Source organism: Dromiciops gliroides, chromosome 5, assembly GCF_019393635.1.
Source record: "Dromiciops gliroides isolate mDroGli1 chromosome 5, mDroGli1.pri, whole genome shotgun sequence".
Classification (NCBI taxonomy): Eukaryota; Metazoa; Chordata; class Mammalia; order Microbiotheria; family Microbiotheriidae; genus Dromiciops; species Dromiciops gliroides.
This window is the reverse complement of record NC_057865.1, coordinates 24,315,729-24,329,344: the sequence shown is the minus strand read 5'-3', so window position 1 is coordinate 24,329,344 and position 13,616 is coordinate 24,315,729. Positions and strand designations below refer to the sequence as shown.

Sequence of the window (13,616 nt, the reverse complement as noted above, 5' to 3'; positions counted from 1 at the left end):
TCTTTTTGTTCTTTTCTTTCTTCCTTTAATGTATCCAAGGTTCTAAATGGCCTCTCATAGCCTCTGTTTTCATTATCTCCTAGGTCCATTCATCTTATTCAATTTTTCTGAGTTGGAACTATGTAGATGGGAGTAGAGGACATGAAGAAGGGAATATATAGGCTGGGAGGCATTTTTCATATAGGTTACAGTTAGTGATTGCTAATACCCTCATGGTCTTCCATTTAATTGTTCTTATTTTGTAAGACAGATGGACATCAAGTCAAGAAGAACTAAATTCAAATCCTACTTTTGACACTTACTGGATATGTGAACACTTAACCCCTCCATGCCTCAGTTTATTTAACTATAAAACGTGGATAATAATAGCATCTACTTTCCAGGGATGTTGTAAGGATCATAGGAGATAACACATTTAAAGCATTTTTAAACTTAAAAAATGATAGCTAGATAGACAGACAGATAGATAGACATAAAATAGATAAATATTTGGAGAGATATATGTTAGCTATTTTTGTTATTGCTATTGTTGTTAATATTATTATTTTTAAATGCCCAGATTTTCCTAGTTGTTGTTTTGATGCTTTTTTTTTATTCTGTCACTTTATTGAGAACCAAAGATTTATTTGTAATTTAAATGGCTATGAGAAACAAGTTAGGTTTATAATTGCAGGATAATATTAACAATGCAATTAAGCCATATTCTCTAGTTTTATCCTTCCTATTGACTTATATTATAATAGTCCTGAACTTTTCAGACACCAGAATGGTAGAAACTCTTTATGTACCTTAAGAGAGTAAAGAGAAATAGTAACTATGGACATTGAAACACCAGGACGAGTGACAGGAAAAATAAAACCACTCCCATTAAGGGAGACAGCAATAGTATAGTGGAGAGAACACCATAGTCAAAATCACATGACCTGGATTTGCATTTCTGCCAACTTTGTGATCTAAAGCAAGTCACTCTCCCTTTGAGACTCAGTTTAACTATAAATTGAGAGGGTTGGTTTTAGGTGACCCTTAGGGTCCCTTCCATCTCTAACACTCTACAACTGTGTGAGTGAAAGTGAATGAAGCTCCTTCATTCATTCATTCATTCATTCATTCATTCATTCATTCATTCATTCACCAGTATTTACTGAAGGCTACTTCAGATAAGGCTTTGGGTATGGCACAGTAGACACATCAGAATATGGTCTGCAGAAATGTAAAGGGTCTTCCAGCCCCCAGGAGCTTCCCTCTTACTTGAGGACACAAGTGTACAAATAACTACCACAAAAGTTGGCAATGTGACAAGTGTTGAAGACCCAATGCTATAGGAATTAATTTAGAGAAGTAGGTCAGGTTATAGCTGGAATGACTTTGGAAGGTATGAAGGAGGGGGGAGTAGGGTTAATCTTGAAAGATGGATAAAAAGGAATGGAGGAGTTCATACTCTAAGCAATGAAAAATGGTACATGGGAAGGTATAGGAGTCAGAATGTAGAGTTTGTATTTAGTATAATGGTGAGAGAAGTCTGACTAAAGCACAGGGCTCATGGACAGGAGGCATTAATATAGTAGGAGTGTATGTACTCGGATTCAATGTCAGTTGACTAGCATTTATTAAGCACCTACTATATTACCAGGTGCTGTGCTAAACTAAACATTTTACAAATACATCTCATTTGATCCCCACAACAATCCTGGCAGATAGGTACTACTATTATGCCCATTTAGTTGAGGAAACTGAAGTCAGGTGACTTGCCCACGGTCACACAGCCTTTGAGTGTCTGAGGCCAGATTTGAACCCACGTTTTTTCTGACCCTAGGCCCCGCCCCCTGTTTACCAAGCCACGGAGCTAACTAAATGTATCAAGATTAAGGGGGATAGGAAAAGTCTTCTCTTAAGTGGATTTTTAACCGGAAAGTGGGATTTTAGGTGAAGAAGATGAAGGAAGCCAAGGAGGGCAAAAAATGGAGACGAGCAGGGAAAGACCTACAGGCATGGGGGACAGCCAGTGAAAATAACCAGAGTCAGGTGATGGAGCATTTTGTCAGAGAAACAACAAGGAGACCCATTTTGCAGAATTGTGCAAATAGATAGGGTTAAGTAAGATTTAAGAGGATTTGAAAGGTGTGAGGGAGTGGGGGAAGGGAAAGTAATGAAGGGCTTTGAACACTAACCTGAGGATTTGATGGTGAAGGTGATAGGGAGCCACTGGGGTTGATTGTTTGGGGTGGGGTCAGGAGTGGGGGGGGGAATGACTCCATCAGGCATCCATTTAAGATCTCCAGACAGGTGATTGAAGAACTCTAATGAGTAGAGAGGCAGACCCACCCACAGGCTGTTATAATAGTCCAGGTGTGAGGTGATGAGGGACTGAACCAGAGTGGAAGCAATGTCAGAGTAGAAAGGGAGATACATGAGGGAGATGTCTTGGAGGTGGAATCTATGGGACTTGGCTTTAAGAGGATCCTGTACCATGTTAGTTATATACAATCCACTTATTCTTGATTGAGAATCCAAGACTGAGCAGCCCTGTGCACTGTGTCACTACCCTCTGACCTTATTTGGACATTTGATATCAGGTAACAGAGAAGCCTTTATCTTATAGCACCAGGACTAGATTCGATATTAAGGATGCTTTGGAAAGACAATAAAAATGGCAGATACCTCATTAATACTGTGCTCTTGTGTTAGCCTGAGGTTAGTATTCATGATGCTGACTTTTACAATATTGCCTGTGGACATGAGACAGCAACCCAGGATGTTTATTTCCACATGTAAATAGAATTTGGGGCAGTTTTTATGCTAGAGGAGACATTTCACCCTGGGGTTATTGACATATTTGCGTTATTTTTATTGGCAGTGAAATAAGATTTTACCATATTGCTACTGACTGCCAAATCCCCCAAAGATAATACTTCTGTCCACAAAATAATGTTCTATTGGGGACCTCAGCTTGGAATCTGTGGATTTCTGGAGGGCATCCTTCCTAAATGTCAGGGAATTGAGGCTCTTTTTGCATTCCCTTAACATTCATAGTTCCCCAAAGAAGCCCTTATAATCTTCTGAATGGTGTGTTCATGTATCTTTGATGTATTCACATGAAGCATTCTATATAATAGGCAGATGGTTAGCTGGGTAGTTAGGGAAGTGTGTAGATGGATAACATACTAGATCAAACCCTGGATTTATAGTGAGAAAGACCTGCATATATATCCTGCACTCAGACACCTCCTAGCTGCAGGACCCTGAGCAACTGATATGAACTCAAATTTTCTCATCTGTAAAATGGGAATAATATTAGCATCTACCCACAGGGTTCTTGTGAAAATCAAATGAGATTATATATGTAAAGTGATAAATAATTGTTAGCTAGAGACAGAGCTATTTGCTGCTATAGAGAAGCAACATCATATAAAGATAGAAAAGTGGTTGCAGAGTCAAGAATTCCTTGATTCAAAACCTGTGAAATGGGGCAGCTAGGTGGTGAAGTGGATAAAGCACTGGCCCTGGATTCGGGAGGACCTGAGTTCAAATCCAAACTCAGACACAACACTTACTAGCTGTGTGGCCCGGGGCAAGTCACTTAACCCTCATTGCCCTGCCCCCCCCCAAAAAAAAAAAACACTTGTGAAGCAATTGGTTCTGTGTCCCTGGCCAAGTCATTTAACCTCTATGTCTCCCAAGCAACCCTTTAGGATTTAGATAGTACAATGGAAAGATCACTAGTGCTGGGATTAAAGGTACTGGGTTCTAATCCTGATGCTTACTATCAAAGTGATTTAGGACAAGTCACAACCTTTTTTGGGCTCGGTTTCCTCACTTGGAAAATGAGGGGGTACACTATAAGGTCTCTGAGGCTTCTTGTCACTGATGGTCTTTGAGCTTCTTGATTTTCCTAGTGACATAGGATCGCAATCTACATTGGGGAGCAGTTGTTCCACCAGGAAGCTGGCAAAAATCATAAAAACACTATGCATTTGTGTATGTCACAGTAGAATAATCTCTTCCTGGAGAAATCAACCATTGAGTTCCAGGCAGGACTCAGTCTCAGCTCCCAGTAATAGTATCTGCAAGGCACATTGAGTACTTTCCCCATCCAAAAAAGATAGTATCCTGCATTCCCACTTAGACTAGTTTGGCTCTTTGAGCTAAAGCATTCTGTCAATCTACCCTCTATCCCATACCATGAAGCAAGGAGCCATGTGCTTTCGGACTTTTATCTGCTTTCACGGATAATTTTTCATTTGATACCTGTGTGAAAGTGCTTTCAAAACCATGACGGATAAGTGGTGCCGGCACAGGGGGAGATTGAGGAACCCATTTTTTCCGTATTATCATGGAAGTCTGGTTCTGTTTATTTTCTTCAGATAACTCGCCTACTAAGTTGTTGATGAAATAGCTGTCCTTCAGGCCTTGGCTTAAGCAAGCATTTCCTAAAAATTTGGCGAGTGTCTGTTTGGATTTAGGAAGGGCTTATTTCCAAGACCCAGAATTAGGGGATCGAGATAGTGCAGTGAGCTGCTTCACCCCAGTCCGTTTTTCTATCTAAATGACTCTTTTACCTCGAGTGGCAGTGTTTGAACTTGTCTGAGAGTATGGAATGCCATTACTTTCTGATGGATAGGATTAGAGCATAGAGAACCAAAATGCATTAACGTTTCTCTCCAGGGTTCCCTTTCCTCGTATCAGTTTACTGCTAGGCTTTATTTATGTTTCTGTTATCGAGTTTCCCCATAGACTTTCCTGTAAACTCTGCCTGTCAGTCTGTTCCTGACGGTTTTCATTTATGAGACACCAATTGGCACGCTTTACAAAATAGACCATCCAAGGGGAAATATGATTAGTGATTGGTTTAGCAATGAATGACCTTATCTCAGGAGCGGTGGGGCATTTGACCCAGACAAAAGCCTCTGGGCCTGGCTTGAGTTAAGGGGGGGGAAGTGTTTGGTGAATGGACCAGGTCACCCCAGGAAACAAGTCACATGCCGTGAAACAAAGAGAATTTCTACATTCATTGCCTCCTGAGTAATATGTCAAGTGTATTACCAAAAAAGATATAAAGTCAAGTCTTTTTTTCCTAAAGCAAAGGGTTGTGTTTCCTGAACCTTTCTAAAACATGATATGCAAGAAACTAATCCATAACAAGCCATGAGAGGCCCCTTGGTATAAGCCAAAGTGAGATAGATCTACAAAATGAGGTGTTCAGACTAGCTGACCGCTTACATCACTCTCAGCCCGAAATCTAGGATCCTATCATCCTTATGCTAGTCAATGAGTATATGTGAGCTTCTCTGTGCCTAGCACTGGCCTATAGGAACTACCTAAAGAAAGCTAGGTAGTTGGATAGAGTGGTGGACATGGAGTTAGGAAGACCTAAGTTTGAATCCTGAGCAGATACTTGCTACCTGTTGGGCATTGGGCAAGTCAGTTAACCTCTGTGCCTCAGTTTCTTCATTTATAAAATGTGAGGGTGAGACTTGATGGCCCTTCTAGCAATAAACCCATGATTCTCAAGCCCTTTCTTTGTTCCCTCTACCATGTGCCCCATCATGCTGCTTATCCTCTCTCATTTCCAATAGTGTGGGCTAAGGAAAAGAGGCTTTCTGTCTTTAGCAATGGTTCTATCTCCTCTTCCCCAAATCCCTGTTATCGTTCTTGATCATCTTCTGCAATGAAAGCCCCTTCCTTTCCAGCCCTCAGGGTGTTTTGACTAACCTACTTTGGGTTCTCACTGAAACATGAGGCATTAAAGATGAAGACTGATTTTTCAATTCCACCCCTACAAGAACTTCCTAAAGACTCAGACACTCACTAAGGGAAAACAAAGGCAGCAAGCCCATGGCAAGTGGCTGTTTTCTCTGACTATTGCTAATTTCCTTTTCCCAGGCTATGGATGGATGGGGGATGGAGGGAATCTTCTCCACCAGCTAGTTGGAAACATCAACACCTCTGCTACTTATTAAGGCATGATCTGACTCTCCCTTTGACCCCTCCATTTCTACAAGCTTTCTTAGAAAGATTCAGACTTTTCTAGACTCAAAAGCTCAACTTTTCAGTGACTGGAGAGATTTAGAAGTATAACTGATATTTTAAAGAGAGGGATAAGGACCAGACTTGTGATTTCATTAATATAGGTGACTCCCAAGTCAGGGAATTCTTTTGATCAACACACATTGGCAACTTCTTTTCAATGTATAGTCTTTGAAAGTTCCATGGAGGATCGAAAGTTTAAGTGACTTTGCCAGAATAATACAGTCTTAGGAGTGACTTGAAATGATGCATGCCTCCCACTGAGGCTAGGTCTTTATCCCCTAGGCCATGCTGTCTTTCTGTATCATTAAAATCTGATATTTCCATAGCATTTAAAGTTTCCAAAACATTTTATGTCTATCCCAATATTCTCATCTGTGCCTTAATACAGCTTTGTGTGGAATTATTTTATTATTAGTAGTATTAGTAGTAGTAGTAGTAGTTATTCCCATTCTGTACTTTAGGCAACTGAGGCTCACAGTAAATTAGGTGACTTGCCTATGGTCACATGTGAATATTAAGAGCCAGGATTTATACTTACATCTTCTTATTCCCAAGGCCATAGAACTGTCCACTACATCCTGGATACCTCCCCTTATAAAACAAAACAGTATTCCTTCAACACTCACCACCCCACATGGCACATCTGCATCAAAGAAGGTGCTGTGTTCCATGAGCAAAGAAGAATTGCAGTAGCTCAAAAGAAATGTGAGATATGTCAATTTAGAGACATCTCCACTCCAAATGTTCATATGGACTATTTGTACCTGACCTGTGGTAGAGCCTTCTGAGCTTGTATTGGTCTGATTGACCACAACTGGACTCATTGTACCATGACTCCAACATAGTGGTTTCATTTTTATTCTCTTAGACAATGAAGGACAGCCACCATTGAATGTTTGCTATGTATAGATGTCTGTGCTAGACACTGGGTGGGGAATGAGGAGAGGGTTGAAGAGTTTAGCGAAGACATAGTCCCTGTCCTCATGGAGCTTACCATTTAATGGGAGAATAAAAGCTAATGCAGGATAGCTGTAAGGCAAACAGCAGATAAGTATGAGAGGAGTTTTACTAAGTTAAAGATAAAAATTTTATGAAGAGAAAAAACGTATACCACCTCCCAGGTTTGCTGTGAGAATCAAACGAGGTTGTAATTATAAAGGGCTTAGCACTGTGCCTAGCAGAGTAAGTACTATATAAATGTTAGTTTTCTTGCTGTTGTGGTTGGTGATTGATGATGATGATGATGATAAGAACAACAACAAAGCAAAGTGCTATGAGAAGTCCAGGGAAGAAGGTTGTTATTGACCAGAGAAGTAGGAAGGTTTCACAGAAGGGGTAATATTTGATTGGAGCTTTGAAGGTTGGCTAGGAACTTGAGGGAGATACAGAGATAGAAACTCTGAAACAGAACCAGACAAGGGAGAGTGAGGAAATAGAGAATAGAGACATTTATTAAGATTTTACTATGTGCCAGGCACTGTACTAAACAAACAAGTTAGACAGTCCTTGCCCTCAAGGGACTTCCATTCTAATGGGGGTATTGGAAAGCAAGGGGGGAGGTGCATACTTCCTCCCTTTCTAGCACACACAGGCATGATGAGAAGATTACCTAGAAGAGATGGTATGAGCCCCAGAAAAATCCTGTAAATCTGCCCATCATAGCTAGGAGATCCAGGGACAGAGTTCAAGCTTCCATTTGGAGGAAGATAAGGATGATGACCAAAGCATGGTGGTCACCAGGAAGAAAAAGAGGAAGTCATTCCATAGAGAAGAGTATGAGCAAAAATAGTATGTGAGACAGTGTAGTCCATATCTGTTTTGACTATAGCATGGACCATTTGGAGGGGGAATCATAGACTGGAAAGGTTACCTCTCTGAAGTCCCATTGTCAAGGAAATGGGATGCAGAGAGGTCACAGAGAAAGGTACAGAAGTGGCCTGAATGACAGTACCCAACAGCATCAAGGATAACAGGAATTGCAGGACAGGTTAGGGGGTTTACCCAGAGTATAACAGAGTCTCATGTTTGCATCAAAACCCTATCTAGACTCTCCTCCCTAGACTCAAATCATTTTAAGAGCTTATAATAACTTACATTTATATGACACTTTATAGTTTGCAAAATGTTTTGTGTTATCTGATTTTATTTAACCCAGGAAGAGCTGACTTTTTCTCTTCACCTCCTGGTGGGAGAGCACAGGGCCAGTGGTATATATACCAATTCAATCTAGTAACCATTTATTAAGTGCCTACTATGTGCCAGGCACAGGGCTAAACTCTAGGGATACAAAAAGTAAGACGGTCCCTACCTTCAAGGGTTTACAATCTAATGAAGGGAGACAACACCCAAAAGGAATCAGGAAAGGGGAAGGAGCTATCCAGATGCTATCTCATTCCCTGAATTTGAAACCAGGCAGAGAAGCAGATACAGAATGGAATGACCCATAGTCGAAGTTCTGCCCCCTATAAAAGAGGAGTTTGCCACTTGATTCATCATCCCTCCAATCAGATGGGAGGAAAGTCTTAAGGAGGTGGGGCCAGTCAGGACTTGAGTTACCAGCATGGTGATGAGATTAGAGGTAATAAGGTTATCCTGGATGGGGCATCTTGTTCCATTGAGTTGGAACCAGAAAAAACAACTTTCTTTTGCTTTGGGGGTGTGTTAAACTTTCTAATTTATGCTTAAAAATCAATTCCTAGAGTTTCTTGGCTTAAAAAAATGGTTAAAGGCTGTTGTTCTCTTAATGTGATGAGATTTCTGAGGATCAAGATTCCAAAAGTACCTGTTACCTGAGGTTCCAGAACAGGAGGAGAGGGTCAGCAGTGTAGGTGGTTCATGAATCTCCCTTTGTTCTTTCTGTTTGCAGATTTTATTCTTCACCATACAGTATTGCAACAAATCGCATGATTCCACAGACATCTATCACGCCATTCATTGCTGCTTCCCCTGTGTCCACATATCAGGTATGTCAGCCTCACTTGCATCTCTGGGTGGGGGGGCGGGGTCTCACTTGCTAAGAAGGAGAGGTTTCCAAATGGACAGAGACAGAATGAATACAATAAGGAAACAAAAATCAAGTGTCCTTGTACACTTCAGTCATACCTTATCTCCCAGGAATAACAGTCCATAACTCCCAACAGCCACAAATTCCTCCTCAGGCAAGGACTTCAAGTGTAATTACCATCTTTTTCATTTAATTCTCAAAGTCTTCCTGTTTTTGCCTATGTTCCAGTTGATACCCCTTAAGGAGTCTCCCGTTTGACATCATATTTTGTCCTTTGTCTATTATTACTTTATCCTTCCTTTTATTTGTTTGTTTTTTCTAGCTGTGCCTACTGAATGTATCATTATAGCAGTGCTTCCCCCTTCTGTCAGAGCATTTTTGTCCATACTCTAACAAAAAAGGAAAAAGTTACCAATTTGTGATATATTTTAAATTACCTTGGTGACTGAGGCAGCCAGAGGATTAATTTATGGTTGTGATCATAGATAATGATATCTGGCATGGGATAAAACATGAAACTGAACTTTGCTTCCAATTCACAGGATCTATGGCATCACTAAATGTGAGACGATAACAGATTTCCAACTTTCTCCCTGCCAAAAGGAATTGGTGGTAGTAGATTATAGGAGAGCCATTTTGTAACAAGGTTAAGGGAAGGGGCATGCATGTCTAAACTTGTTAAATGATACATTCTTTCTGACTTCATGCTCAATGTTAACTTCAAGGTCAGAACACAAGATGGCACTGGTAAATGTGCCACTCTTACGAGCTTTCTAGTATTCATAAATTAATTATAGGTGAACATATTACCATTAATCATTTGGCAGGGGTGGGTGGGATGGGACATAACGGCATTGTTTCTAGCCATTTTCCCTTCACTCTGACATATTGTCATCTCAACATCGCTTTGCCATTGTTGCTCTGCTAATAAGCATCGAATGGCTACTAACCCATTTCTAAAGAATACGACTCAGTGTCCTGTTAGTGGAAGGTCATTGCCAAACTCTCTTATAACCTCCTACACTATTGTAAAATAGTCGACCAAGGTCTCAGAGGTTCTGGGCATGAAAAGGTAAGGACATCTCACCACCTTGATGGAAGCCCTGGACTGGGTGGTCCATCTATTTAATTCTCAGTACAGAGGGAGAATGAATTATTGCAAGAAGAAAAATCCCTTCTTGGAATAAAAAAGGAGTCATTATCATCTAAATCTTCCACGGTCCTAGATATCTGACTTATTTGTGCTTGCCTTGCCCTCCTAACCTAAGCCTATTTTCCAAACAGCCCTCCCTGTCCTTACAAGAACATCCATATATATTCTAGAATGGATGTCCGCATTACTTTCAACTGTGTCTGCACATATGTGCATGGGTGTTCTGCAGGGAGGGGAAGGTGTCCACCCTGCACCTTCATTGATCTATCCCTTGGTATAGTGGATTGTTTCCTAATTCAGTCAAGTTATACTCCACCTTGGCCTTTCCCATCATGTTCCAGCTTGTCCCAACTGTTAGGCCATCAAATGCACAGCTCTTTTTTCTCCTCTAATTCCCCATAACCACCCTCCAGGTCAAGTCTCATTCATTATTTACAGAGCCTATATTCCCCGTAAATTTTTATGAGTAAATGGAGGAGACTTTTGTTGGCATTGCATGAGCAGGCAACAGTGCGACTGTGTTTCTAATTGCCTTTCTTTGGGACCAAAGAGAGTATGTACAGGTATCATGTAAGTTTGTTCTCTGTAAGTTGGACGATGTGTATTATTTTTGTTCTGAGGTTGACCAAGACTATCCAAGATATACCACAGGATAGGGAACTCCAGGTCTATGAGAAAATGGCTGCAAAGAACTGCTCATATTTGAGAAATTCCCTAAGTGGAATATAATCCCAGCTTCTTAGCCTCCAAAGAGCAAAGCAGCAATGTATAATGTATCACCAGTTGCTTCTGCTAGTGACTTTTCTATTTCTAAACACATCCAGCATCTCTCCAGCGTGAGTTCAATGTCAAAATGTCTTCTGTGCTTTTCTACTTGACAATTTGCTCCTATAAACTGACTCTCACTTCACTGGCACTACCCTCAAGGGCCCAAAAGAAAAAAAGGAATTGACACAGGCCATGCTATTGCTCTTCTTGAAGCTTCCCATTCTCACTATCATAAGAGAGGGCTGAATATTTTGCTGAAACTCATATTGTTCCCAAGACTTTGTCACCCTGTGCAAAGCTATCTGGCCCCTAAAGACTAGATCCCCAGTTTCTGTATGATTTCATTACATCAATCAAGTACAAAGGAAGCTTTAAAAAAAGGAAGATTTCTAGTAGATTCTAGATTGATAGATCAGAAAAGAGAAAATGCACCTTCTTCCTTTCTTTGTAGAGGTGAGGGATTATGTGTGTAGAACACTGTACTTTCTGTCAGACTTAACTCTTTCCACCCTGTCAAAGTCCATGAGAGAACAGGCATTGGATATGTCCCAATAATATCCCAACAATCTGGAAAAACAGATGGGAAATTTTCTCTCTCAGCTTTATGTCCCACAACCTGGTCATTGACTCAGTGGCCAATCTAAGTTGGCACAGCCTTCCATCCACTCACCTACTCCCACCATGGAGAAGAAGGGACCAACCAAGAGATCTGGTCCTTCATGGCCTTTAGCAAAGAGCTCCTGGAGTCAAACCCTCACAGGGTATCATTTAAATTCTCTGTGGCTCAGTTTCTCTAAAATGTGGGGATGGGGCTAGATGATCCTGAAGGTCCCTTCTGATTCTAGGTCAATGATTCTACCATCAAATCAATCTCTGACACTATCTATAAACTTGCCCCCTGACCTATAATGTTTCTTTCTAGCTGCTCTATAACATTTATCTAAGACCAGTGTCCTATAGACCATAGCTATGCATTGAAATCACCAAGTTCTCTCTGTGATTTTCTTGTCCTAATGAATGCCATTTGCCACGTAGGTCCAGAGCACTTCATGGATGCCTCACCCACCCTACGTTATGCAGCCAACAGTAAGTGGAGACTCAGTCACCTGAGGCTAAATATAATTTGTCTTATCCATGCGGCGGGTGTATGTTTTGGATGCTTTGAGATTTGAAGGAGAACTTGTCTCTTATTGCTCAGAAATGGGAGCCCTGTCCCTGAAAGGCTGCCAAACGCATTGCTTGTCATCATCATAATGAGCAAAATAATAATAATAATGATAATAATAATAATGATAATAAGCACAATGAAGAAAAATCTACTGGGTAAAAGAGTAAAGGGCCTTCTCATTTAAAGACTCCCATCTTTGAGGCACAAGCCATTCTTGCTCTAAGTCGCTTAGCCCAGCCTGGGGCTAGTTCTGTTTGCTCACAGTCAGAGGAAAGAGAGGCATTCTTTTGTCGTTAATGATGATGCTGTTGTGGTTTTCATTTTCTCACCCTGAGAGCCTTTACTTCCGCCAATTTGATTGGAGTAGAAAAGTGGGGGGGTGGGGGAGCAATTTTGAGCATCTTGGACGAAGGATGATCTTTTCAAAGCAATACCTTAGTCCCGTTCAGGAGGCGGGAACTCATTTTGTATGGGCAGGCAGTGTCTCATCTGATTCTTTATTGGTGAACTTCTTTGAGAAAAAGTAAATTGGTATTTCACACACACACACACACACACACACACACACATATGATATCCAGCTTCTCTGTCACTTTGTCTCATCATTCAAATACTAAGGGGAATTCTTTTTTTAATCCTAGCAGGATCTAGATAGATAGATAGGTCTTTCAAGCTGACAATGCAACTGGACAGGCAGGTTTAGATAACAGCACAGTTGCCAGAGGCAACAAATGGGGTTATAGGGAAAACATCTGAGGGCCAGGAACCAAGAGACCCAGATCTTACTTGGGCAAGTCATCTAAACTCCTTGAGCCTTGGATCTCTCAGTAAAGGTCTGATATTTATTTTTATGTGTTCACAATGTCTCTTCAGATAGATTACAAGCTTCTTGAGGGCAGGATCTGTTTCATCAATTTCTTCAGATTCCTCCTAGTCTTACCAATTGTCTGATGCCATTGAAGGAACTTCTAATAACTTACTGATTGTTTCATAAAAGAAGAAAATACCTAGCCTTTTTTATGCCACCTTGTCATGAAGGTGAAATAAGAGATCGGTGATCACTTGGCAAAATACGAAAAACAAAATATAATACAGATGCCGAGTTGTTGGGCTATAGTTAATAGGGGGACAGGGCAGCTAGATAGTGCAGCCGATAGCATGTTGGGACTGGAGTCATAAAGACTTCAGCTCAAATCTAGCCTCAGATACTGACTAGCTGTGTGACCCTGGGCAAGTCACTTTGTCCTGTTTACCTTGGTTCCCTCATCTGCAAAATAATCTGGAGAAGGAAATGGAAACCCCTCCAGTATCTGTGGCAAGAAGACCCCAAATGGGGTCATGGAGAGTTGGACATGACTAAAAATGACTGAACAACAACTAATAGTGAAAGACTCATGAAAGAAATAGTTAATAAAGTGATGGTGGTTGTTGCTGTTTTTGTTTTGCAAAGAAAGTAGTTCAAATCCAGTCTCTTAGTACTTGGTACTTGTGTGAGC

The 13,616-nt window shown here is 40.8% G+C and overlaps 1 protein-coding gene across 3 annotated transcripts in view; it reads left to right on the top strand.

Annotated features, from left to right (window-relative positions):
• Positions 1–13,616, top strand: part of RBMS3 (RNA binding motif single stranded interacting protein 3) — a 1,425,793-nt gene that overhangs the window by 1,288,867 nt on the left and 123,310 nt on the right. For all 3 annotated transcript variants that reach the window (XM_043965565.1, XM_043965567.1, XM_043965566.1), the window contains 2 exons: positions 8,894–8,990; positions 11,988–12,038. In XM_043965565.1, the coding sequence (XP_043821500.1) occupies positions 8,894–8,990; positions 11,988–12,038 (148 nt within the window). The remainder of the gene's footprint in view (positions 1–8,893; positions 8,991–11,987; positions 12,039–13,616) is intronic.